At 43.1% G+C, this 25,939-nt stretch overlaps 2 protein-coding genes across 11 annotated transcripts; both read right to left on the reverse strand.

Moving 5' to 3' along the window:
* Nucleotides 1-367: 367 nt before the first annotated feature.
* On the reverse strand, nt 368-13,532 carry nlrx1 (NLR family member X1). Of its 7 annotated transcripts, none has more exons than XM_029772330.1 (10): nt 13,324-13,530; nt 7,403-7,507; nt 7,162-7,279; nt 6,935-6,998; nt 6,449-6,558; nt 5,430-6,058; nt 3,761-5,190; nt 2,518-2,604; nt 1,917-2,168; nt 368-1,621 (listed from the first exon to the last, which is right to left on the reverse strand). In XM_029772330.1, exons 3-10 carry the CDS (start codon nt 7,256-7,258, stop codon nt 1,261-1,263), a joined length of 3,030 nt encoding a protein of 1,009 aa, XP_029628190.1. In that variant the 5' UTR covers nt 7,259-7,279; nt 7,403-7,507; nt 13,324-13,530; the 3' UTR covers nt 368-1,260. The 7 variants fall into 7 exon arrangements, with proteins under 7 accessions (XP_029628190.1, XP_029628192.1, XP_029628187.1 ...); XM_029772332.1 differs by having other exon boundaries at nt 7,199-7,279; nt 13,288-13,530; XM_029772327.1 differs by having other exon boundaries at nt 13,288-13,530.
* A 3,663-nt stretch (nt 13,533-17,195) lies between these two features.
* LOC115205914 (ATP-binding cassette sub-family G member 4-like) lies at nt 17,196-25,607 on the reverse strand. 4 transcript variants are annotated; one of them, XR_003880699.1, is made up of 4 exons: nt 25,050-25,151; nt 20,052-20,169; nt 17,520-17,633; nt 17,196-17,300 (listed from the first exon to the last, which is right to left on the reverse strand). XR_003880699.1 is itself a non-coding variant. In XM_029772353.1 (4 exons), the coding sequence occupies exons 1-4, from the start codon at nt 25,159-25,161 to the stop codon at nt 18,830-18,832; spliced, it is 381 nt and encodes a 126-aa protein (XP_029628213.1). In that variant the 5' UTR covers nt 25,162-25,607; the 3' UTR covers nt 18,810-18,829. The 4 variants fall into 4 exon arrangements, 3 of the variants coding, with proteins under 3 accessions (XP_029628214.1, XP_029628213.1, XP_029628212.1); XM_029772353.1 differs by lacking the exons at nt 17,196-17,300; nt 17,520-17,633 and adding exons at nt 18,810-18,847; nt 19,220-19,352 and having other exon boundaries at nt 25,050-25,607; XM_029772354.1 differs by lacking the exon at nt 20,052-20,169.
* Nucleotides 25,608-25,939: the final 332 nt, after the last annotated feature.

Below are 25,939 nucleotides of genomic sequence, written 5' to 3' on the forward strand. Positions count from 1 at the left end.
AGCTAACCTGTGATCAGACCTGGTAACCCATCACAGCACTAAACACTCCCCAGGTTTCTTAGATAAGTGTTATCATACAATGGTTTACAAGCTTGAACAACTCTGAGTCGATACCAACAAGTTGAATGTATTGACTATACTGCCAATGTAAGGCCATTGGGGCCATGAGTGCTACACTGCAGGTGAAATAATGGTGGATTATGGGCACAATGAGACTAAAACAGCAATGAGCCTATCTGGAAATACTATAAGGATCTAGGTTAGGGGTATGGTTTAAATGTGTTGGTGTGACGACCTCGAGTACATCACTGTCCATTCTAAACCTGATGTAATGAATTTCAAAATAGACTTATGACATTGACCGTAATGACATTGATTTTGATTTTTTAATTTAAATTAATTTAATCAAAGCGCACATACAGATTCACATTGCTCCTCTATCCTGTGCTAGAGCAAAACAGTCTAAAAGTCTATCATTTCCAGTACAAGCACTGAGTACCATATTCAATTCCATCACACAAAATAGTATCCAATACAAATGAATGAAGGACAACCTTCAAGTACATCAATAGGTAAACTGCTATGAATATATATATATTGTTTTGATTAAGCAAATTGTTTGATGCAGCACAGCACACAGCATGCTATTAAAAAAATCAAAATGTTTTTAAGTCCCATGAGGACATTGAAGCCATTGCTTGGAGCATTTCATCTAGTAAAGGTAATAGAAAAGTGTTGCAACCAATGGCTTTCGCAGTACATGCAACACTAGATGTATTTTCAAGTATCAATCCATGTTGACTTTAACAATTGATTGCTCCTATTATAAACAGAAAAACACTTAATAATAAACATAAATGGAACGCATTTCCTTTTAAACCTACCTGAATAGATTTATTAAACATGAACAGACATCCCCAAGCTAAAAAACAGGGAGAAAATACAAGATACTACACATTTTGCACACCGGTACATAAGGAGGCCCAAAACAAACATGGCTATGTGCATAATTCTGCAACACATTCCTACGTAGTCTTGAAAAGGACACTTTCAGTTTCATACCATTTAATATATTTTATTCAATTCATTTTGCATAGATTTGGCTGTCCCACTTCTCACTTGCTACATTTCTTCAAGGCGATGGATACGTGGGCTTATGCTATGGTTGAAAGACTGGAAGACTGGAACATACAGTACATCATGGCTCATGATAAAAAAAAATATTTATAAATATTTATAAACACAGACATTGCTTGAACATTACTTGGTACTCCCACCGGTCTTCGTCGGGATGTCCTTCTGAAGCATCTGCAGCGTCTGCCTAACGCCCTTCTCCACCCTGCGGAAGTGCATCTTTTTCCAGAAGCTTGGTGCCTGCTTCCTACCCCACTCCAGGTCTCGGAGGAAGATCTGCAGCTGTTCCCTGACGCGTTCGCTCTCCCAGGACGAGGCGTTCTTACTGATGACGCTCAGAATGGGGTGCCAGTCCTCTGAGATGTCCGAGCCCTCGGTGACCGAGGCCAGCACCTTCACGCGCCGCCCCGTGCCGCCCTGCTCCGGCGGGACTCCTCGCACGTACAAGGACTGCTTCCCCACATTGCTGAGAGGATTCAGGTACAAGCTGTGGAACACAATGGAATAGATTTATACACATAACCTACATATAGACACATTCTAACGCCACTTCATACAAAGACGATGCATAATAAGTGCACGATGAAAAGAAAATAGCCTAAATAAAAGTATTAAAGAAACCATAGTGGTCGAGTTATGGAAGTTCATTTTTTGTGTGTATATAGGAGTCTGCAACTGTTGGCCCACGAGCTAAATCTGGCCCCCACAGAACAATTTATTGCCCCGCCTATCCCCATATACTGTAATTCCAGGACATGTTGGTACGGTGCTGCTTAGCTTACTGCACAGTGTGGATGCTGGGGTGCTCTCTGCAGGCGTCCACCAGGGTCAGAGCAGCGTTGTCCCCGATGTTGTTGTAGGCCACATTGAGCTCCTGCAGGCCCGTGTGATGGTTGAGCCTCTCGGCCAGCTCGCAGGCCCCCTTGTCGCCCATGCCCGTGTGCATCAGGGACAGCTGTCTGAGAGACTGGTTCCCTAGCAGGGCGTCCAGCAGACAGCGAGCCCCGGACTCTAACAGTGGATTATCACACAGGCTACAGAGGGACAGTCACAGGGCACTGTATCAGCACTGTATCAGGTTAAAGCAGCATATCTGTTAGTTCGACATTAGACCAACCCTCATTTGGACAATGTGGGAGTTTTACATACAGTACATCTCTTATTTGACGTGTAAATTGAGCAAATTCTCAAATGAGAGAAATTGTCCCTTTCTGACCAAAGCAAATAAATATGGCAATATTTACTGATAAAGTATTAGTTATCATACTTAAGGTAAGTGGTACATTCCATTGATGAGTTCATTTTTATTATTACCAATACCTACCTTTTGAGCCATAGAAAAGGCAATAAGGCCATAAGCTTGGTAAAGAGTCAGTGTCTTACTGTAGAGATCTAATAGTACTGTTGGGGTCAAGTAGTAGATCTCTCAGGAGAATGCAGGACTCAGGACCCAGGCTATTAAACTGGAGACTGAAGACAACGGAGAAAAAAAGCATACACAGCTATCACAAACACACGCCCACACACATGCGTTAGCCTGCACTCCACAAACCTCAGGTACTGTCAATAGAACAACTATTAAATACAAAGAAACAAACATTGAACACAGATTACACTCCTTTTAAACTTGTGAACTCCAGATTAAAAAGACATTGAACACAGATTACACTCCTTTTAAACTTGTGAACTCCAGAGTAAAGACATTGAACACAGATTACACTCCTTTAAACTTGTGAACTCCAGAGTAAAGACATTGAACACAGATTACACTCCTTTTAAACTTGAACTCCAGATTAAAAAGACATTAAAAGGAGTGTAATCTGTGTTAATGTCTTTTTAATCTGGAGTTCACAAGTTTAAAAGGAGTGTAATCTGTGTTCAAACTTGTGAACTCCAGATTAAAAAGACATTGAACACAGATTAAACTCCATGTTGCAGTTCTTAATGAAGTAACACCATGCTTCTTTTTTTTTACAACCACAACCAAAAAGCAGGCCAGACTGAATAACCTGATAACACTAAAATAGATAAAGGTTATATTATGGGTAATAAAGTCTCCCTTTACTACCAATGCTCCTTCCTTTAATAGTGTCAGAATACCCTGTTCTCAATGCCAATAGGGAGTACACTTTTTATGTAGCAAGTCAAACATATTTAGGCTATAATGTCAAACCTACCATGAATGAACCCATGGATGTTACTGAATGGATCAAGTTAGGGACCTGATATGTCACTTGGCAGTTAATGATTTTAAGGCTTCCCTCGCAAACATTAACTAGCAATAAAAGCCAAAAAGGCTAATATTCCTGCATGTTTGGATATCTCTCAGTAAATAGAGGATTTGGAGTGTTATTGATAAGGCTTTGGGTCCACTTAGATTTACCACCTGTATTCTGAAAAGGATAACATAACTCAATGAGGTGAACAGAGGGTATATGTAACGTAGTAGGTAAAAATACACTAGTAATATGACCTTTTTACTGTGGTAAGTAGTGACTGTTACCATGGACAGATACAAGAGGTCAATCTTGTGAGTTGGTGAGAACATTGTAAAAATAATTATAAATAAATCCTAACAAAAAAAAGTTTACTTGACTAAAGGCCCAGAAATCAAACCTTCTCTCACTTGAGGTTGTGCGTGTGGCGGAAGGCGGGCCACAGCATGGTCAGCAGGTCGTTGGTCAGGTGACAGGAAGAAAGGTCCAGCTCCTCCAGGTGGTACCTCGTGGGTGCGCAGGCCAGCACAGAGCTCAGGACAAAGCATTTGAGGGGCGTCATGCGCACGGTGGACAGCTTGATGCTGCGGATGGAGAGCAGGACCTCTGCCGTGAGCCGGGGGTTCTGGAACTCGTAGAGGAGCAGCAGCAGGTCCATGAGCTCCTCGGGGGGCTGCCACTTCACGATCTCCGCCGCCAAGTGCCTCTTGAGAGTCCGTGTGATCTGAGCCACCGTGGTGCTTTTGATGCTGCAGCCCAGCTGCTCCAGCAGAACCCGGTTCTCATAGTGAAGCAGGCCGCCCATGAAGATGGGGTAGAGCTCGAAGGCCCGGCTATCCAGGCGCTCCTGGGGCTGGGGGCCGTGAACTCCCAGCAGGCTCTGCTCCACTTGGTCCAGCACGTCCTCGTTGAAGCTGTCCTCGCTGCGGAACATCTCTGCCGCCATGGTGCGGGCGATGCGGCCCTTGCTGCGGCTGCTGATCTTTTCAAACAGGCTGGGAAAGAGTTTGAGCAGGTTGAAAACAGCAAAGACCCTGAGAGGGATGAACTTGGAGATGATGCTGATGAGGGTGTTGACATCTTCGCCCACTTGGCCGATGACCATGGTCACCTCTTTGCTCAGCTTCTCCAGAGCCGTCTTGTTCTCGCCGAGGACGACGTACAGGGCAGCCAGGTACTCTTGCATGGCGGGAATGGCAAACACGTAGCGCTTCTCCTTTTCATCAAGCTCTGACCTTTTGGTCTCGACGCAGGGCACCAGGAAGAAGTCGAGGACGTCAGTGCGGAACACGGCCAGCTGACGCAGTTCCTCATCTGTTTTGGTCTTACCCCCCACAAACTGTTCCAGTTCCTCCTCGGAGAAGGAAGTGCGCTTTTTGGAGACTCCGTCAAAGGCCAGTTTGCCCACAGTGCGGACTACATAGAGCATCAACGAGTTCTGGTCATCTAGAGAAGATACACTCCCACCCATGTCCAGCACCTCCCCTCCAAAGTTGAGTCTCAGGAAGCTGGTATAGATACCAGTTAGTGTACGTATGGGTGCCTGGACGTCGGTGAAATGTAAAAAGTGGAGGATGGCACAAGTCAGCCAGCAATAGGAAGGTAAAAAGCAGGCAGCCGCCAACTGGCTCTCTCTCTGTAGGTTGAGGTAAAGCAGCTCGATGAGGGCGTGGGCCTCCTGGTTTCTCGGCTTCTCTCCAATCTGTTGCAGCAGTCGGCTTGTGAAGTATGCTCGCTGGCGATCTGGGTCATTAAAGCCATATATCTGTGCGTAGCGTTTCACATACTTTGTAGGGATGTGGTCAAGGGCAGACAACCTGGTGGTGACCAAAATACTGGCCTAAAAAAAATTTAGTTAAATTATCAATACATGTACATTACTAAAAATGTTTCATCACAACTTGCTGGGGTTGGAAAGACATACTGAGCCTGATTGAAGTTGGTAACTTTGAATGGTAACATACTGTATTTTTCTGTTTGATTTTATGGCAGCATCTGCATTGCTCAAACAGCACTTTCCTTAGCACACATCACATTTTACTGTATGTAACTGACTAAATGTAGGTTGTGGGTCCTTACCTCAGGCAGAAGGTACTTCCTGAGCAGGTTCACCACCACTGCCTCGGAGGGGAGGGCCTCGTTGGGGTCGCTGCACAGCTCCGTGGAGCTAATGCGGAAGTCCAGTTTCATCTTCTCCATGCCGTTAAACAGAAACAGCACATCCTTGGCCTGGTCGCTCTGTCCACTCAGCAAGGGGATATTTTTCAGGTGCAGGTATTTCCTGCTGACTAGGTCTCTCAGAGATGTGGACTTGGATAACTGGGAGAGGTCCTCGCAGGAGAAGGGCACCAGTAGTTTGAACTGGTTCAAAGTGAGCCCGGCACACCAGTCTAGAACCAGCTTCCGCACCACTGTGCTCTTCCCTGTCCCGACTGCCCCGTACAGCAGCACGTTAAGACCCCGCTCCCTGCCTCCTTGCTGAGTGGGCTCAAAGAGCTGCTCCACGGTGACCGAGGCACTCTGGGAGGCCTGGGATGGCTTGAGGAGGGGGGTGATTAAGGGCCCTTTCCTCTCTTCTGGCTTCCTCTCCAGAATGAGTGGCTCCACGTGCATGGTCTCGGGGGTGAAGTAGTCCCCGAACTGCTTCTCTTCCTGAGGTAGGTGGCTGAACCATAAGGTCAACTTCTTCTTGTGGATCTCAATGGGATCTGTGAAGGAAAGGACCAGTATTTAAACACAGCAATGAACGAACACATTCTCTTGAATTATCAAGAGCACCAAGATTACTGAAATACCTATGCCAAAACCTCTCGTTGCAGGATTAGTATGGCCACACTTTACCTACAGTAGGATTAACTATCTTCTTATAATCTATGTAACCACCCTATAACAGACCAGTAAGTACAGAACAGTAAGGAACATGCAGTTATGGAACACTTACCACTTTGCTCTTACTATTTAATACTTGTCTGTTTATTTCATACTTATTTTCCTTATAGTTCCTAATACATAGCAGGGACCTACACAACAGATGGTGTGAATTATGAGGACCAGACTTCAACCTTAAGTGATGGGACATATGTACAAGCTCAGTTTACCTGTTTGATTATGGACTAGACTGGAGCAAAAAAACCTTGAATGAAATCCACTGGCTGAATAGGAGGAGTATTTCAACCTCCTCCATAGTCCTCCTGGAAGCCTCAGCTGTCTGTGGGGGTGGACACAGAGAAGCTTACTCAACAACACTGACTATTTCTCTACCTACGTGTCACAACAGGTAGCAAGTCTCCAGGACACACACAATACTGATCGAGCACTAAGACTAGCACTTTAAGGTTTCCTGGACACAGATTAAGCCTAGTCCTGGACTAAAAAGCAAGCTCAATGGCGAATCGCCATTACAAAAAAATAGCTTTTAAGCCCAGTTTAAAGGCTTAATCTGTTCCCGGGAAACTGCCCCTATGTGTTGTCTGTCTACACTGTATGCAGGGGTGGAACTGTAAAATGTCAATGTCTGGGTAATGAGTAGTTGGTTTGGTGTTTCTGTCAAATGTGCACATCTGTGGAAGAGAATGTTGACTCACCTGTGACATGAGCTCATCTTCCTATAAGTGAGGACTCTGCTTGCGAGTCGGCTGAGGTTCACATCTAAAGACAAAACACAGTCACTACGCCATATAATTCTCAGTGGTTATAAGGAATACATAATACATACAGTATGCTGTAAATATTCCCTCCCTCACTCAATTTATTACAATTGTTATACAGACATAAGAATACTGTTATGCTACACAGACACAGTTTTTCTTACCTCTTTGTAAAATAGAGATGTTAGATTTGGGGAGTACATCGAGTGTGCCTCGCCATCTCCTCCTGAGGACCCCTGAGCCGATCCAACATTGCCACATCCTCTCAGTAGGCTTTCAAAACTGTCAAAGGAAAGAAATCAAGCAATGAGGCAATAACTGTCTCTAATTTCATTGGGAAATTTGATTGTGCACACAAGTAAACAAAGTCATTTATTCAGAAGAAAGCTTGAATGCATGACTCACCTGTTCCAACTAGTTTACATCTTGAGGAAACTTAAACAGTGCTTCCACTTCCTGATCCTAAGTCTGTTTCCCGTGGGTCTTGGTTCACCGTAGTTTAAAGTGAACCTGCAACGCAACACGACACTCAACTTAGTGCAGTATATCATATCAATGACCTCCAAAAAGCACAAAGTCACCTACTAAGTCAATAACACAGTAAGTGTTTTTGACATTGTCAACACTCTCTTGGTTACATCGAAGATAAGTAAGTGTTAGTTCCCACTGGGCACAGATTCAACGTCTATTCCATGTTGATTCAATGTAATTTTATAGAAATTATGTGGAAACACTGTTGATTCAACCAATGTGTGCCCAGTAGCTTATCACTCGGGTATTAGCATATTCACACAAATATCATTTCACTAAAAAGAATTCATACACACATGCAGGAAAGGAAACACTATACCCATCCAACCCTATGAAAAGTTTGTCCCAGTCCCAATGTGTTTCCTCAGTGTTCTCTCGGGATCAGACATGTAGCTAATAGGCTAGACTGTGCTGCTCCACTTTCCAGCTGCTTGCTCTTGACTGGCCAGACAAGCTGAGTCATGACAGCAATAAGAGATATGCACTCCGAGGCAATGTGAGAGAGAGGCCCGGAATACGTTCTTCTCCCAAACCATCACACCATTCCCCCTGTCCAATCCCTACTCAGCACAGCTAATTTACACGGTGTAAGGCCCTCCCCTTTTTCATTTATCCACCTATCCCTCTCCCACTCTCTTTGGTCCTCCCTCAATGCATGGAATCTCGGCCACTCTCCTAAGGAAGGTCAACAATTGCTGGAAGAATTTTGGAACATATGGACAGTCTATCAGAGGAGGCTGGTGGGAGGAGCTTTTGGAGGACGGCTCATTGTAATGGCTGGAATGGAATTCATGGAACGGAATCAAACAAATGGAAACCACATGTTTGACTCGGTTCCATTTATTCATTTCCAACCATTACAATGAGCCTGTCTTCTTATAGCTCCTACCACCAGCCTCTTCTGCAGTCTGAGTCTATTAATGCACTGGTGTGCCCCATAAGACATTTACATTAGCTGTGTTAAAGGACAGGGGACAAGGTCACAGGGGCGTCATTTCAGCTAAACCTAGGGTATGGAAAAGTGACAAGTCAAGTCAAACAGCAGCTACCTAGCCAAAGCCATCTACTACAGCCATCTTTACTTCTGCAATGTGCTGTGGCGTGTATTCATGGATGCCAAGGCAAGCCAGGCTTCCCCAAAACATTTTACTAAGAAGAAAAAAGAAAGAAAAAAAAGACTAAATAATGTATCTTTTGTCTCTCCTCAATGTGTTTCATAAATGTCGTTCAATTAGCAATAGTCTGAATGTATCTCACCGGAGAAAGCATCCGAGCGAACAAAACAACGCCTCTCTATCTCAGTATGTGTAGCCCATCTATCTGATGCTTTCTGGTCATAAACAGTATGACATTGTTGCTGCCCGTAGCATTAAATGCAACGGTAGCCAGCGAGCATTTGGCCTACCTTGATAAAAAAATATATAAAATAATAGCCCATCAGTGTTGAGTTAAACTAAGTGACCTCAGCTGTGAATGGTCCTGGTGCACAAAATAAAAATAAAAAGTGTCAAGGGAAGCCAGTTTGGATTTGGCTTCACACCAATCACATCAGAAGCCAAACGTCAATGAATCTCGTTGTGTTGTTGCGATCCGGTGGGTGGCTAGCTAAAATTGGCCCATTCCTAAATTAGCCATGGATGGAGATAGGGATTTGGACTTGTAGTTTTACTTAATTCTCCGTACTAGCTAATGATTATAATGGCGATTGTGATCCAACCACAAATGTATACATTGTGCCCCTGGCCTGCGATGATGGAAGTTCAACATGTAGCTAGATGGAGTTGGCCTGACACATTGTTGCCCATGAAAGGAAGTTAGGCAAGCGAGCAAGCATTTTAGCCTGGTAGCCTAGAACAAAAACTAAAAGTGTGTACTGTATGACAGAGTCATAGACCATTTAGGCAACATGAAAGAGGAGGATGGCATTGCTGACTTATCTCAACAAGTAGGGTGAGTCAACAACTGTTTGTTACATGCAATATGTTTTGTGGACTTCAGACAGATGTTTCTCTCCGGTTTTGTGGTGAAACAAAGGTATGATTGAATTTATTCTGCCACTGTCTTCTTACTGTTTCAGCCTTAGGCCTATATGAACGAACAAGTTATAGAGCAAACAATGCAATTATCACAACACATAGGTTGCAATAATTATGTTTTTTTCCCCCCTGGCTTGCCTACTTTGGTCTTGGCACCTGCGCTCTAGCCAACAGCTCGCAGATACAGCGTGGGTAGGCTGTGCGAGTATAGTCAGATTATTATGGATAAGGGCAAGAATATTTGTATTTGTCAAACATCGATAATCATGTCACCAGAATAAGACCCTCGATATTTATTGGAAAGGAGCATCAAGATCACAGTGCACTTTCACCACCCTGTGATGTTCATTAGGGATGCACGATATATTGGTAGCTAAAAATGCCAACATCGGCCTGATGTCTAGTTTAACGCCGATGTGCAAAACCAAAGTAGATGACGTAATGATGCCACGAAAAATACAGCGCTACACAGAACAAAAGCAGAAAAATACTAAGCGCACACTTCCAACAACTAAACAAGTTCAAGTCGAGCAGTCATTTGAAAGAGTAAGAAAATTTCAGCGAGACAACTCAAAGGCGAAATCCATTAAAGCCAAGATAATGGAATTCATTGCCCTTGACAATCAACTGTTCTCTGTCGTGGATGATGTTGGCTTTCGCTGGCTGGTCGAGCCCTGGTACACACTATTTTTCAGATGTTGCCCTACCGGAGTTACACAGTATTGTTGAAACGTACATCCATGAGCTATTTGCTATGGGCGTCACTGCTATTAGCTTCACGACTGACATTTGGACCAGCGATGTCAGCCCCATGAGCATGCTGACTCTGACAGCACAGTGGGTCGACGAGGATTTCGTACTGAGGAAAGCCATATTGCATGCTCAAGAATGTGCTGGTTCTCATACAGCTGCTGCCATTTCAATGACATTTGAGAACATGTTTGAAACTTGGAAACATGTACACACTTCAAGCACCATTAGAACAACTGACTTAAAAAATAAGCTCATCAACTGCGTCTGCAGCAGACATGACACCCTCTGTTATGGCACTGAAATGCCTGCTCAACAAAACTGCCAACACAGACCATGGGGTTAAACCTTACAAAAGTACTCGAGGCTGTGAACAAGCGTTTCGGTGGCATTCTCGCTGAGCCTCTTTACTGTCTCCACCATGCTCAATGCTAGGTACAAGGACCGCTACTTCGATGCAGACAAGAAACAGGGTTTACGTTAAATGTTACATACACAGCTGGACAAGATGGAAAAGGACACAGTGACAGTGTGCACCGAGGAAGAGTGTCCATGGACAGACAGAGCTGAAACTTCACGGCTTGACATGTATGATGAAATCCTGATTGAGAATGAAACGACTGAACAAATGAACAACGAAACAGCACAGCAAGTAAGTGAAAGAAATAGGTTTTGATTATGTTCTGGTAATGGGGACGTACGTAAATGCAAACAAAATAACTTTTGGTGTGGCATGTGTAACCTTTATTTAACTAGGCAAGTCCGTTAAGAACAAATTCTTATTTACAATGACGGCCTACCCCGGCCAAATCCAGACGACGTTGGGCCAATTGTGCGCCGCCCTATGAGACTCCCAATCACGGCCGGATGTAATACAGCCTGGATTCAAACCAGGGACTGTAATGACGCCTCTGAACTGAGATTCAGTGACTTAGACCGCTGCGTCCATGTGTGTGTGTTAACTATTTAACTGTACTAGAATGCTTAAAAGGACGCAAAAATTGTACATATCTGTATTGTTTTTTTGGAAAGGAAAATATTGAATATCTGTATCTGACAAAAATGTCATATCAGTGCATCCCTAATGTTCATCATAAGTTATTTCATCTGTAGCCTAATAAACTGCATGGTTTTCAGAGTCATAGTGGGAGGAGGACCACACACCATATCAACAAGTTACTCCAAGTGAACTTTGATATGATGGTTATTATATCAATATTTGCACATAAAGGCGTTTCCACTGGCATTTCTCGCATAATTAATTTTACAGACACAAAATGATCCCACCAAGCTGAAAGAACAAATTCTGTTGTATCTAAACTAACTGTTTCCATCACAGCTGCCATGATTTTTTTTAATGCTGTATGACTTTACTCGCATAAAAACTGGATGGAAACGTGGTTACTGTTTGTTCTTATTGTCTCGCACTTGGGCTTATGTATCACGGTGGCAAGGCATATGAACTAACAGGTTATAATGGAAACAACGCAATTATCACAACACATCGGTTGTAAATTGGATTATTTTTATGGCTTGGCTTCTCCTGTGATTTTACCCACACACCACTGACAATGTGTTGAGAAAAGAATCCCGCTGTTGATTGGAGCTGCATGGATGCGCTCTACATAAAACCAGCCAACCATACAAACAACCTTCCCTCCCTCTCCCAGGCGTCCGCATGGTCCTAAAGCCAGGCTACATAATGCTTAACTCTATTTGCTTTTTAATCGGGATTGGAATGGTGTGGCCATACCCAATTGACGCCCCTGGGAAGGACCAGGAAGAATAAAGCAGAGAAAAATAAATATAGGTTTGCAGTGCATGAACCAAATGTCCCTTTTGCTGTAGGCGGGTACAGTATTTGGTAGCTCTTAAACTCAAGGCAGCATTCTGCCTTCTCCTTACAGTTTTCAGCAGTTAGCTTCGCCCACGACTGGCTCATGTGAACTACAATTTCGACGCTGCGTTTGAACGTTTAAAAACGTAAATAATCATTGCTTGCAATACCACTTTCGACACATAATGGCCTGTGTCTTTCATCAGCGAGAAAGAATCATTCAAATAAAAAAGATACACGTACTGTAGCAGTTGTGCACAGATCCATACATGGGTGCCTCCATCCAACTACACATTTTTTTGAGTTATGTTAGATTCTCCGAGCACCGGGATATCCTGCAATAATTGGGTGTTTATACTTTTTTTTTATTCATGAAAATTCACTACTGAGCTGTATTGTAGCTCAGGTGGTCGCCTCCATCTCCAATCGGTTTTCTGTACACAAGCGCTGTAACATGGACGGCCATGTGGGAACCCTAACCGTATTTAGAGTCATGAACAAGGTTATAGTATTTTTTTGGACACACACCTAATTTCATTGGCATAGTTCAATGCCCCCTTGCATAGTCATTAAAATGTAAACTGGGTGATTCCTCATTTCTTTACAAGAACTATTGGAGAGACAGTAAGTACAGTAGATAGAACTGCTTCAACGAGCAAAAACGTTAGGCTATATTCTGAATCGTAGGCTATTCCTCAGTTACGCAACAAAACTGTGCCATGCGCACTCCAGCAATTCTGATTTGATACATTGTAGCAATGTGGGCAAGCGAAACAGGCTACATTGTTGCTCAATGAAAGATATGTGCAATGGCGAAATACACATTCCGTAGCATAAAAAGAGCTCAGTCGACTGGTGACAGTGACAGACAGCAGCGTCCCCCCCCCCCCCCAAAAGACAGTGACAGACAGCCCTGACGACGGTGTCCTTGGAGAGAAAATGTTCCTAGTTAACGTACAACGTACAAAAAAAGTTACGAAATGAAGCCTAGCCATAGCCAAGTTTGAGGCATATACTTTTCTAAAAACTGAAACTGTTACCAAAACCTTCTTGACTGAGTCGACGACGTTTAATAGTTGATCATTTTATCCATTAGATAGCCTAACGTATTCAGAGTTGCTAATGCTATCGCTTACCTCTCTTTTCAGAAGAAGTTAGTCATCATAACATACCCGAGATATTTTGTTGACTCGGTCTACTATCCGGAATGATTTTCGCGTTCTAAAATGCTCGTGCAGAAGAAGAAAATATGACCTCAATCATTTTCATGTGGCGCAAAGTAGGCTAGACCACTTCCTCAGCTGAGCTGACTGTGTACAAATGGTGCTGTCAGTATGTACGTAGCGCCTGATGCCCATTACCCTTGTGCGAGAAAGCATGGCGAAGCCTACTTTGGCTGACTGGCACGTCTTTAACCCGAGGCTATCGTCAAGTCAAGGGTATTGCATCTGGGGTGAAAAATGTATTCTACTATAAATCTCGTTTTAACGTTATAATTTAACATAATACATGTTTCATCTTTCTTATTTAAACTGTGAGTCTTGTAAACGAGTTAATGCCAACAAATCCAATAGGCCTACATGCAGTGGCGATTTTATGATGTAAATCTTGGTGGGGCAAACAAACAAAACGTTTTTTAGATGCATGGCAGCAAAGCCACTACGCAACACAACACTAAACAATACATGAATTGCACTATGACGGTGACAAACGGTACCCACAAACTGTTAGGGCCTACATAAAGGCTGTCCCAACACCTTACCACTGCTGCACCTGGCTATCAGCAGAGCCTTGCCTGGTAGTGAAACAGTTAATTCAGTCTCATATCTCTGCCTTTGAAAAAAGCATAGCTGATATGGCTGACTTGCTTAAACAAATGTGGTTTCTACTGACAATTGAGATTTACACACTATGGCATAAGGAGACGACAAGCGGATTCGAGGCAATCCATAATTTTGATTAAGACAGTAATGAGCGAGCTAGGACAGAGGCAGCCAATATACAGTTGGAGTCGGAAGTTTACATACACCTTAGCCAAATACATTTAAACTCAGTTTTTCACAATTCCTGACATTTAATACTAGTAAAGATTCTGTTTTAGGTCAGTTAGGATCACCACTTTATTTTAAGAATGTGAAATGTCAGAATAATTGTAGAGATAATGATTTATTTCAGCTTTATTTCTTTCATCACATTCTCAGTGGGTCAGAAGTTTACATACACTCAATTAGTATTTAGTAGCATTGCCTTTTAAATTGTTTAACTTGGGTCAAATGTTTCAGGTAGCCTTCCACAAGCTTCCCACAATAAGTTGGGTGAATTTTGGCCCATTCCTCCAGACAGAGCTGGTGTAATGGAGTCAGGTTTGTAGGCCTCCTTGCTCGCACATGCTTTTTCAGTTCTGCCCACAAATGTTCTATAGCATTGAGGTCAGGGCTTTGTGATGGCCACCCCAATACCTGGACTTTGTTGTCCTTAAGCCATTTTGCCACAACTTTGGAAATATGCTTGGGGTCATAGTCCATTTGGAAGACCCATTTGCGACCAAGCTTTAACTTTCTGACTGATGTCTTGAGATGTTGCTTCAATATATCCACATCATTTTCCATCCTCATGATGCCATCTATTTTGTGAAGTGCACCAGTCCCTCTTGCAGCAAAGCACCCCCACAACATGATGCTGCCACCCCTGTACTTCACGGTTGGGATGGTGTTCTTCTGCTTGCAAGCCTCCCCCTTTTTCCTCCAAACATAACGATGGTCATTATGGCCAAACAGTTCTATTTTGTTTCATCAGACCAGAGAACATTTCTCCAAAAAGTACAATCTTTGTCCCCATGTGCAGTTGCAAAATGTAGTCTGGCTTTTTTATGGCGGTTTTGGAGCAGTGGCTTCTTCCTTGTTGAGCGGCCTTTCAGGTTATGTCGATATAGGACTCGTTTCACTGTGGATATAGATACTTGTATACCTGTTTCCTCCAGCATCTTCACAAGGTCCTTTGCTGTTGTTCTGGGATTGATTTGCACTTTTCGCACCAAAGTACGTTCATCTCTAGGAGACAGAACACGTCTCCTTCCTGAACGGTATGATGGCTGCGTGGTCCCATGGTGTTTATACTTACGTACTATTGTTTGTACAGATGTACATGGTACCTTCAGGCTTTTGGAAATTGCTCCCAAGGATGAACCAGACTTGTGGAGGTCTACAATTTTTTTGATTTTCCCATGATGTCAAGCAGAGGCACTGAGTTTGAAGGTAGGCCTTGAAATACATCCACAGGTATGTGTTTCAACCTGTCCCCAAATTAATATAGTTGGTGTGCGGTGGGGATAGACAAATCAACATGAATGGAGCCAGTTTGGTCAACATGGGGCAGAGGACGAGGTGACATGAGAGGGATAACTGGGCCTATAATCTGTCTTCTCCAGCATGTGGTGGGGTTTTTTCCGCTCACGAATCGAGGAGTTTTTGTATGGAGGTTAATGAGAGTGCCCAATTTAGTTAACAAAAAATGTAATGGCTTGTTTTCTACATGTGCCTTATTTTATCAAATATAGTTTTAGGTTGTTAGGGGTGTATTGATATAAGTGCACGTGACATTCCGGCAACATTGACCAAAAATCTTTAACTTTATATCGGATTTGTGCCTGGTCGTCACTATTTACCAATGCCACAAAGTCATAAATCCCGCCTATTTCTACAATTTATCTTCTTAAAATGTGTTTTTTTAAACCTAACCTTAACCACACTGCTAACCTTATGCCTAACCCTAAATTAAGATCAAAAAGCAACATTTTAGTTTTGTGAATTTGTATATAGCCAATTTTGGCTGTGGTGTTAACCGTTGTGCCTGTTGTTCACACGCGAATCTGCCCTCTCATTGGCTAGAACGGTCCCACCTGATCTTGCATCCTCCCGACTGCCTTCTAAACATTTCTTTTCACTAGCTATATTTCCATTTACTTGTCCATAGATTTTGTTTCGAAATGTACGTTAAATGTCCCTTTTTCCCCATCTCTCTATTCCCCCCCCTTCTCCACCTCTGTGTAATAAGCTGTCATATCTTGTCAGTCCACTAGGGACTTGTGTATTCTGTGTTATTATTTAGTTCGTGAATAAATAATTAGATCAATTTGTGTAGAACTGAAAAATCAGAAAAGGTTGGGGTTCTTGCGCATTCAAGAAGTCTGCGACGTTCAGAATGAGACTGATATGAGGTTATGATTAATAAATGACTGTATATCTTATATATATCATGTTGAGTTTAATTTGGGAGATGGTAACCTGTTAAACAACTTCTTCTGTGGTGCCCCAAATTCCTCATGAGTTAATTGTTACATGATTAATTTAATTGAGTAACAAATAAGCACAGTTGATTCGATAAATAAGTCATGACATTAATCAAAGTCACGACAGCCTAACATTGCTGATTAATGCACAATTCTGTCACATCACATGTGAGCATGGTGGGCATCAGAGCTCCGAACATGAGGAAGAGCATGGAGAAGAAGAGGAAGCCGGTGTTGTTGAAGACCTTGCTGGAGTCGTTGCCGATGTTCAAGTAGAGCAAGCCGATCAGTACTCCTATTGAGATGTGTGACATCAGCCTTAGGTGTGTCAACACCTGAAACCGAAACGCTCACAATGACTCACAGCATGCAAGCCCTCCTTTCTTATACAACTGGCCCAAAAAGTTGTGTACATGCATGCTATTGCAACCATTTAGCAACCAGGTACCTGAGGAATGTCCTTGTAATTCTACTCACATACCTGGTCTTGGCATATTGTTATCAACGTTCTATTGAATAGAATGCAAAACTGTGTCAAAGTGCTTGTGGCAAATGAATGGCTCTCAATGGCTCCTGAGTCCTGTGATAAGAGACAGAGATGGGCATGTCACGACAAAACACAGTGTCACTGTCTAAAGTGTGCGTGAGTGTGTTTGTGCGTGTGTGTGTGTGTCAGTAAATGGGGCTTATTGTTTGGTGATCCTTAACATTAGTACTCACCTTGGGTTAGTTTGTTGGACAAACATCAGATGTGTCTTTTTTGTCACTTGAGTTCTTCTTCTATGGCTCACATTCCACCCTGGACCGCCTCAAACAGAACAGGATTCCGATCTCCATACTCCCCCGATGCCACTTCGATGACTGGGACAGAGAAAATCCTGTTAACACGTTCTATGAATAGCCTCTTACTAAAACACATTATGCATAGCTAATAAGGCAATATAACTGCATTTTTAAGGCATTATGAAGAGGGTATTAACAAAACATGGCAGAAGTCTGCAATGTGGGGCAAAAGACAAACAAAGATATTCAGCTGATATTGAGTATGTGTGCTCTGATCTAAGGTCCCATTGAACTCACTGAAATCTGCCGGTTGTGGTAGGTAGGGCAGGGGAGCCCTAGGTTCTTCAGATAGGGGATGAGGTATGGGACGGTGCCTTTGTATATGCACTGGGCCTGACTCAGGATGTACAGCTGTGGAAGGACAAGACAACACATCAGGTGGAGAGAAAGACACAGGTGGTCAGTGGGTGGGGACCTGTGTTTTTCCTGATCACCTGACCCTACCAGAAAAACTCTGGGCTTTTATAGAATACAACTAGGGGCCTGGAATTTTTCTGGTCTGGTTCCGTGGTTAGGAAAAACTCCTCGCCACACCCATGGGACAATTGCTACGGCTCTGTATTGTCTCTGTGTTAGTGTGTTGTCTAATCATTTGATGGATTGAAGTGGCCTGTTTGTTCCTTATCAAACATCTCAAAGAGCTTGGCGCTGGGCTGGTGCATGGTGCAGATGATTGTGCGTCCCCCTAAGGCTAGAGATTTCATTAGGAAAACCACTTGGTAACAGGAGGCACTGTTCAGACCACTGGAAACAACAGCCATAGAGTGGGAGAGAGTTAGGAAGTAGGACCAGCAGGATACTGGTAGTTGAGAAACAACCTCTATTTCAAATGAATGTGGAATGTACAGTATATCACTACGGGTTATATATGTCCAATTTACCCCAGCCCCAAAAATCAGGCTACTGATGCCTAAATAGTTCAATTTAATTCAATTCCATACAACTTTATTAATCCCTGAGGGGCAGTTAGAAAGGCACTTTCAGTGCATGGCACCATTTCTGTTGTAGCAAGGGGGTAGAGGTCCATGGTAGAGGTCATGTTAAGTCATCAGCAGGACCAGGAGTTTTTCTTTCAGGCCCTGTTATTTTAAATGGACTGAAATCTTGAAATCTGAAAGCCCTCCAGGACCTAGATCAAGTAACACTGCCACACTACACCACAAACAAGAATGTATTGTACAAGGGCTTATCTTGTCCCATAGTTGATGGATCAGGTGGACAGGTTGATATGGTGAGCCTCTTACCTGGTTGGCTTATAAAAAAAGAACATGACTGGGGGGTTGTTGACTAGGGCGATTGCTAGCCGTTTACACTGCCCCCCAGATAGGGAGCTGGTGATGGTGTGAGCACACTCCTGGAGCAGTCAGGATCTCATTCACCTACACAAACACGCACACACATACAGGCACCCACACACAAATAACATTTTCTACCATTAGTAGGCAAACACAAATCACAGTCATATGTATAATTTCACACATCTGCAAGATGTACATTTCTGTCTAACTCACCAGTTTTTTTTTTTTCAATTCCATATTTCCACTGAGCTAAAAGTTGGCCGAAACCTGAAACATCAAATCCATAGAATACAGTAATTTAGCTATGTTTTAGTCAGGAAAATGTACGATATCCACTGAAAATGTACGATTTCTACTATTCACCGTGCTGTACATCCAGTGGATGGCAGCAGTCACCACTTTCTTCTACACCTCACATTAGTCAGTCTTTACTGCATAATAACAAACCATAAAAACAACCTATTCTCCCAATAAGAACATGTGTCTGGGTAATGTTCATTAGGCACCAAACGGAAGGAAACGGACTGAAACAGGGAGGGACTACCTAGATTTGTCCATTAATAATTTTGTTTTCAGTTGCAAAACGTTTTAAAATGTTTTCCATTGTGTGCCCTAATGAACACGACCCTGTTCTCTCACCATCATTGCCTCCCGGACAGTGAGGTGCGGCAGCAGCATGTCATCCAGCATGATATAACAGGACATCTGACAAAATGTGCAGAGATCTCTGGGTTTTCCGTTCACCAGGATCTTCCCTTTCATGCCTGTTTCCCTAAGGAGGACACACAGGAGTGGAGAATGGATCAATACAAACATTAATTTGACGACTCTTGGTGCCGTGACATGATGATTGATAATAAACACATGGGTTCATTTCCATCAAACCCACATTATTGAACTTTTATTTCCACTGTGGCTCTTTTCCCATGGTCAAACACATCACATTATTGTTTAAAAGATCCCAAAATGGTTTTAGGTACTGTGAAAACCTACTACTAGGTACTAGACCTTCCTCAGAGTTACTTTAGATTCTTCCAGTTTTTACAAAAGTAATGTTATGTGTGCAGGCAGAAGTTTGTAAACAAAGACAATGAGTTAACATTCCAATCACAGTGGAATGAAGCAGAGCAGGTGTACTTTTTGGGAAATAGATTTCAGACAAGAAGTGATCGTTGAAAATGGGGATGAATACTTGAATAAGCAAAAAGAAGTGCTTGCAGGTAGTGTAAACTATGCAAAAGCAGTTCAGAGCTGTTGCTGAGCGTTAACGTTTCCTGCTCATATGCACATGTAGGACCCCCAGAGACCAGGATTCAATCCCTGCCTCAACCCTTTACCCTGTTACACCCATCTCCCTCGCCCTTTCTGATATATCTGGAAAAAAAACATTAAAATATATGTAAGGCTGAGTGGTGTTCCAGTCTCCTTTAAAACAAAAAACTATGCAAAAGAATGGTAGCAGCCCTATCACCTGTAGCCAGCCAGGACGTTCATCAGAGTGGACTTGCCGGCCCCTGAGGGCCCCATGATTCCAATCAGCTCTTGGCTGCAAAACCTCCCCGACAGGCACTTCAGTAAGGCTTTAAAACCTGGAAAAAAGACCAGACACTTAGAAAAGCCCCCTGAAAGATCAGTGAGATTGTATTGTGTAAAGAATAGGTCCATCAATGTCCCAAATGGTATAAATTAATTCACTGACAAGTCGATTCGTTTCAGTAATAGGTCAAGTATATTTAAATACAGACTAGCCTAAATAAAAGAGCAGAGTCAAAACGTTTTCTATTGATTATCCTGAAAAAAGACTGATGGAGGAAGGATAAATGCTGAGAAGAAAGCTCTCCAGAGCTTTGAGGCGCTGAACAACTGATTTGTAGTCAGCACTGTATCAGGTCTATCAACTGCTCGATGGCCCCATACACACTCCGGTTGTACAACTGATGTACAACCGATTTGACACAATGGTTGTGATACAGCTGATGTTTTTGTGATACAACGGAAACTTTGTCTGCGCAAAATTGTTAAGACAACTATTGAGTGGTGTCTCTACACTGGTGTAATTATTTTTGTGCAGAAAACTCTCCGTTGTATCACAACCGTTGTACCAAATGTGTTGTACATCAGTTGTACAACTTAAGTATGTACAGGGCCCATGTGTGGAATTTAATTATAATGTGGCCATGTTGATTTGAAATCATGTCTAATGGGATAGAAGGTGGAAGTTCTTCATTAGAGTCAATCACATGTCATTTGTCTGCCAAATCTAACCAAAGTTGACTTATTCTCATCACAAAAGTATATCACCAGACCATTCATTGCTATATAGCCTAGACTTCAACATTATCTTACTCCTTGAATAGAAATGCACCTCAATCACCACGCTACCATCAGAGGCTCACTCATTGATGCAGCCCGGCTGTGCAGTGCGGCTGCAAAAAAGACGACGACTTGGAACGCCACCATTGGCTAATGGGACATTAGCCGTTGAGAATGACCTTTAGCCTTTAGTGACCGCGAAAGACATACAGTACACACCTTCTGATGTGTTCAAATTTTCAAATCCAGGTGAAGGAGCACCACCTGGTCTATGGGTTCAGCTAAAAGCCCTACGGTACCATGGGCTCAGTTACAGAGCAGCAGTGCTGACGTAGGCACACTCTGAGTGATCTCTCCAAGAGCTCAGCCAAAATGTCGAAGGACTCGGAGCAGCAACCACCAATCACGGGGCAACGTTTGCTTTTTGTTTTGGTCACGGCAAGGGACTACAGTCCACGTCATCATCTCTGTCAGTGTCACATAGGTTTCTAAGCTAGGAAAGTTGATTCAGAACAAGAGAGAATGATTCCCTAGACTAGAGAATTGAATTTATTGATGATCAGGTCATTTGGTATGAAGTGCTATAGGCACATTGTTTGGGAGTTGATGCATGGTCAATAATGGTCTTTAAACACGGCTGACACAGCATCCCAATGCTATCCCAAAGGATAAAGCTGTTGTTGATGAAATGTGAGGGTAAAATGTGAGTGTTGAGTTGAGCTCATTCAGCAGCGACCAAGGTATTTCCTTTATACATTCAACTTTCAAGCTGGGCATTTTTTTTTCTCAATAAATCCTTAATTAAAAAATAACATTTGTAAAACAAACTACAGCATCCAGGAGGCAACGTTGTCGCCCAGCTCAGAGGATGCACAGCAGGGTCATTAACTCTACGCATGAATCATGGTTGTGATCTCAGCAGGCGACTCCGGTCGGGAATATTTATTTCCTGTCCAACCAGCCGTACGAGTGACCTCATCAGATGAATACTCCTTGCAGTTGCCGTAAGGTGTTCTTAAGGTGTTCGTAAAGGCGTCCTTCTAACCTCAGTGTTAAGAGAAACTCCCTCCACATGCCTTAATATATTGGAAGTGGGGGGAGTATTTCAAAAGTGGCATTTCCTGTTAGCTAGTTCCACCTTGTTCCTGATCTCTGTGATGTGAGGTGATGACAGCACCATCACAATACTGGGCAGGGTAAAAATGAATGAACACATACACGTGCATGCGCACACACACACACACACACACACAGCCATGTTTATGTTACTTGTCAAGACTTTTTGGTGAGTAAAAATGTATTCCCATTCAAAATCCTATTTTCCTAAAACCCTAAACCTAAGCTTAACCCCTAACCCTTAACCCCAAACCTTATTAAACCTCAAATAACATTTTTGACTTTTCAGAAATGTTCTTGTTTCCTATCGTGTCAGGATATTCTGGTCCTGACAAGATAGGGCAACAAGTCCACACACACACACACACCGAGAGGCTGTTGGCGTTTATGTCTTAGTATTTGCTGGAGAACATGTCACATCTGCTCCCACTACGCACTCTGGTGTCCATCCGGTGTCCTAACCTGCAGTTCTACCCCTCAGTCAGTTGTTATCCTAGCCTTTTGTCAGTTCTCAAGATCCTGTTGCCCTGCTGTGCTTGTTTCCCTGCCTTACTCTGTTTTGTCCTCTCGTTGCAGTACCGCTCTGTCTCTGGCTCCCGTACCACATCTCACCACCAACCACCTTGCTCTGGACTTCACTCACCCCCACCACCTTGGATTCCCCTCAGGACCAGTTTACCCTGTTCAACTCAGTCAAATACAACCTCACTCTACACTTTGGGTTTATCTGCAACTCATCTGAGCTACCCCGGTTCTGCACTCCATATCTCTCTGTGTACAATAAACATTTTGGTTCATTCATCCCTGCTTCTGCATCTGAGTCCGCTCTTGGGTTCCCCTGTGTTCGCTCCGCGTAACAGAACAGTGTAAAGGAACCTGGAATACTGTAAGACATTGTTACCTGCCAAAATACAATGTTGCTATTATTCAGGAAAATGGGTACTTTTCCTGTCTCAGTTAGCTCCCCATGGCTTAAGACCTCTTTAAACTCCATCCCAGGAAGCACACTTCTACTCACAATCTCTCCACATTATCTCCTCACACAGCACAGCAGCTCAGCTGTCTATTTTAAGGAACATCTTTGAGGCAGGATTTCAGCTGGGAGATGTATGCTATTTATTCACGTTTCTTCGTTTAGAAAAGGGCTTATCAGCAGCCAGCTGCACCACATCACTCAATGGCTCATTGAGAGTGCAGTGGATGGATGGATGGATGGATGAATGGTGTGCGTGCGTGTGTGTCTGTGTGCCTGTGAACCAGACTGAGAGACACAGTATGTGGCTGTGATTGAATTTGAATCTGCCACTTATTCTCGAGTGCTCTCTCCGAAGTCTGATTCAGGCTGTACTGCAATGCTAAATAAGGCAGTGACATTTCAAGCAACCTTCAATGCTGCTGACATTCCATTATGAGATATCAGAGAGCTTGTGTAGGATGAGAGAACCAGCCTACATGACAGACTGGTCAACACTGCACGAATCTAGGCAGTGATGCTGCTGGACCGGGGGTAAGATGATAAACACTGACAATGGAAAGTGTATTATTCAAGGTTTGCTCATGCCTCTTTGGAAGGTGCCCGGTTAGTAAGGGGAGGATTTTTTTGTCAAAGATCAGGGGTTTGCCAGCTCTGAGCTACAGGTCTTCCCTTAATTATTGTGTAACTAGGGTAAGGTCACATGGTTAGGAAAAACTCCTGGGCCTAGTTATGACTGGGTGATGATGGTAAATCCATGGGTTTCATGACAGATTACTAGTATGTCTATGTGCCAGCTGGCAGACTTCTGTGTCAGTCATCTGTGCTTACCTTGAACCTATGCTCCACTAAACCTTCATGTACAGTGGTGCATACATAAACATACAGTACAACATCTACACTCAGTCAATTAGTGTAATTCTGTTACCTATCGATAGATATAGCGCTGTCTGTAGCAATTTACCCAGTATCATCCCTGTGCACCTGCTTCAAAATGTCCGCTATCATCCTGTGCCAAAGAAATGGAAAATAGCTGCACTGAATGACTACCGACCCGTAGCACTCACTTCCGTCATCATGAAGTGCTTCGAGAGGGTAGTCAAACTTGGTCAAACTACACAGACACAGTGGTGAAATAAAGTGAAATAAAGCACGACAGCGACTCTTCAACCTCAGGAGGCTGAAGAAATTTGGCCTGTCCCCGAGGGCCCTCATAGTGTTCTACAGGAGCACCATCGAGAGCATACTGTTGGGCTGCATCACAGCTTGGTACGGCAACTCCACCGCCGCTGACCGCATTGCGCTACAGAGGGTGGTACCTGCTCTACCTGCTCCTCCTGTCCTCCTACTGCACCCCGAGACTCCCCCCTGCTGCTCCCCTTATGGACCCCCCCTGCACCTGCCTCTGCCCCCAATGGTCACGTATAATGTCATTGTTGTAAATATATATTATTATTGTTATTATTATTATTTATTGTTCATTCACTTCCCTTTGACCTGCACTGTTGGAGATTGAAGCTTAAGATTTTCACTGTACCCTGCATTTACATCTGCAACCCTGTGCATTTGAGTAATAAACTCTCTAAATCTCTACATCTAAATCTCTATATTTTAAATTGATGGGGCACTATAACCATATAGGGAGATGAATTGGTACTGCATTCCCCCCTCATGGGAGCAACAAATATAGCCTCTTACAAGGCATGCTTCAAAATATGTTAATGAGACAGAAACAACAATACCATGCACCCACTAGAGGTCAAAAGGTTATTGGTGCTCCAAAGATACGGTACAGTACTGTATTCTATGGAGTGGAATTATAGTACCTTTCAAAATAGAGCAATTTTCCCACAATGCACCACATTTACCATACTGTTTCCTACAATGCACCATAAAGTTTAATTTTTTTTTTTACTGTTGATAATACCTCAAATTACCATATACATGATCGTTTTCTGTTACAATGTATATGTAATAAATTGATCTGATTAACTTGAAATGATACATTGACAAATGTCATAATACTTCATCATAATAACAGCAAAACATCGTTACACAATAGCTCACCTGAAGGTAAGTCAGGACAAGAGGAATGTTTTTTGTTCCTTGTTCTATCATGTGAATTAAGACGAGGCAGGATTAATTGAACAGCTCTTGTAAATAAAATCGATTGACTCATAACAGAAATGACAGGTGATGTCCGATGTCAAGTAGCACATGCGGTTTACAATAACGTCTGGTCCATGTTGGTGCGTCCTTACAATTAGGATGTGAAAATCACAACTCGCTCTCCTCTTCTAGTAAATCCTGAGGTGCGCTAGAACTGGCAGATCTGTCCTGAAATAGAAAGATCCGCTCTCATTTCCGAGATGTGACGACTATCAGTCATTCTGTCCCATTTCGGAAAGAGAATGAATGGATAGCCCAACATGTGGTTCTTTGACAAAATGCAACATTCAACTAAATTAAATGACAACTGATACAATGACAGACTTTACATTCGCGGCTTCCCAATGCGTTTGGTTTATCTGGCGGTATTCAGCCTGTTATCTTCATACTGCGTACCGCAACATAGGCTAGGCTACACAGGCACCGTATTGCCAGCTTTTAGCATTCAGCGCTCTATGCCTGTGTCGCCAAGGCGTTACTTGCGGGCTTTCTGGGTTGGGACCAGGGGGCCGTTTTGAGGCGAGATGTTAAAGCGTCAATCAGCAGTTGAAACAACATCAAAGCACGCCCCGCCACTGTTAGCAAAAAAGTTGAGGGATGGGACTAGAGAATTGTGAACACTCTCAAATTCAGAGACAGCGCTATGGATGCAAGAACATTTTTCTAATGGGAAAATTTTGAGGCCATGCTGCCTGCTACATTGTTCTTGGAAAATACAGTTCCATTTATCTTAATTCAGGATAACAGGGGAAGTTATGAAAACTGTATCCTACCTCAATGGGTAACCT

This window comes from Salmo trutta, chromosome 13 (assembly GCF_901001165.1).
Source record: "Salmo trutta chromosome 13, fSalTru1.1, whole genome shotgun sequence".
Lineage (NCBI taxonomy): Eukaryota > Metazoa > Chordata > Actinopteri > Salmoniformes > Salmonidae > Salmo > Salmo trutta.

Bases quoted from the DNA above. Each gene is read 5' to 3' on its own strand.
- nlrx1 (XM_029772330.1), bottom strand. From the start codon at position 7,258: ATGTGGCAATGTTGGATCGGCTCAGGGGTCCTCAGGAGGAGATGGCGA. The intron at 5,191-5,429 runs GTAAGGACCCAC...AATTTTTTTTAG, and splicing joins GGAAGTACCTTCTGCCTGAG to GCCAGTATTTTGGTCACCAC. The intron at 2,169-2,517 runs GTAAGACACTGA...GTCCCTCTGTAG, and splicing joins AGTACTATTAGATCTCTACA to CCTGTGTGATAATCCACTGT.
- LOC115205914 (XM_029772352.1), bottom strand. From the start codon at position 25,161: ATGAGTCAATCGATTTTATTTACAAGAGCTGTTCAATTAATCCTGCCT. The intron at 20,170-25,049 runs GTGAGCTATTGT...TCTTTTTTCCAG, and splicing joins TTGTCCTGACTTACCTTCAG to GTTTTAAAGCCTTACTGAAG. The intron at 19,353-20,051 runs GTGATAGGGCTG...TGTCCTCCTTAG, and splicing joins AACGTCCTGGCTGGCTACAG to GGAAACAGGCATGAAAGGGA.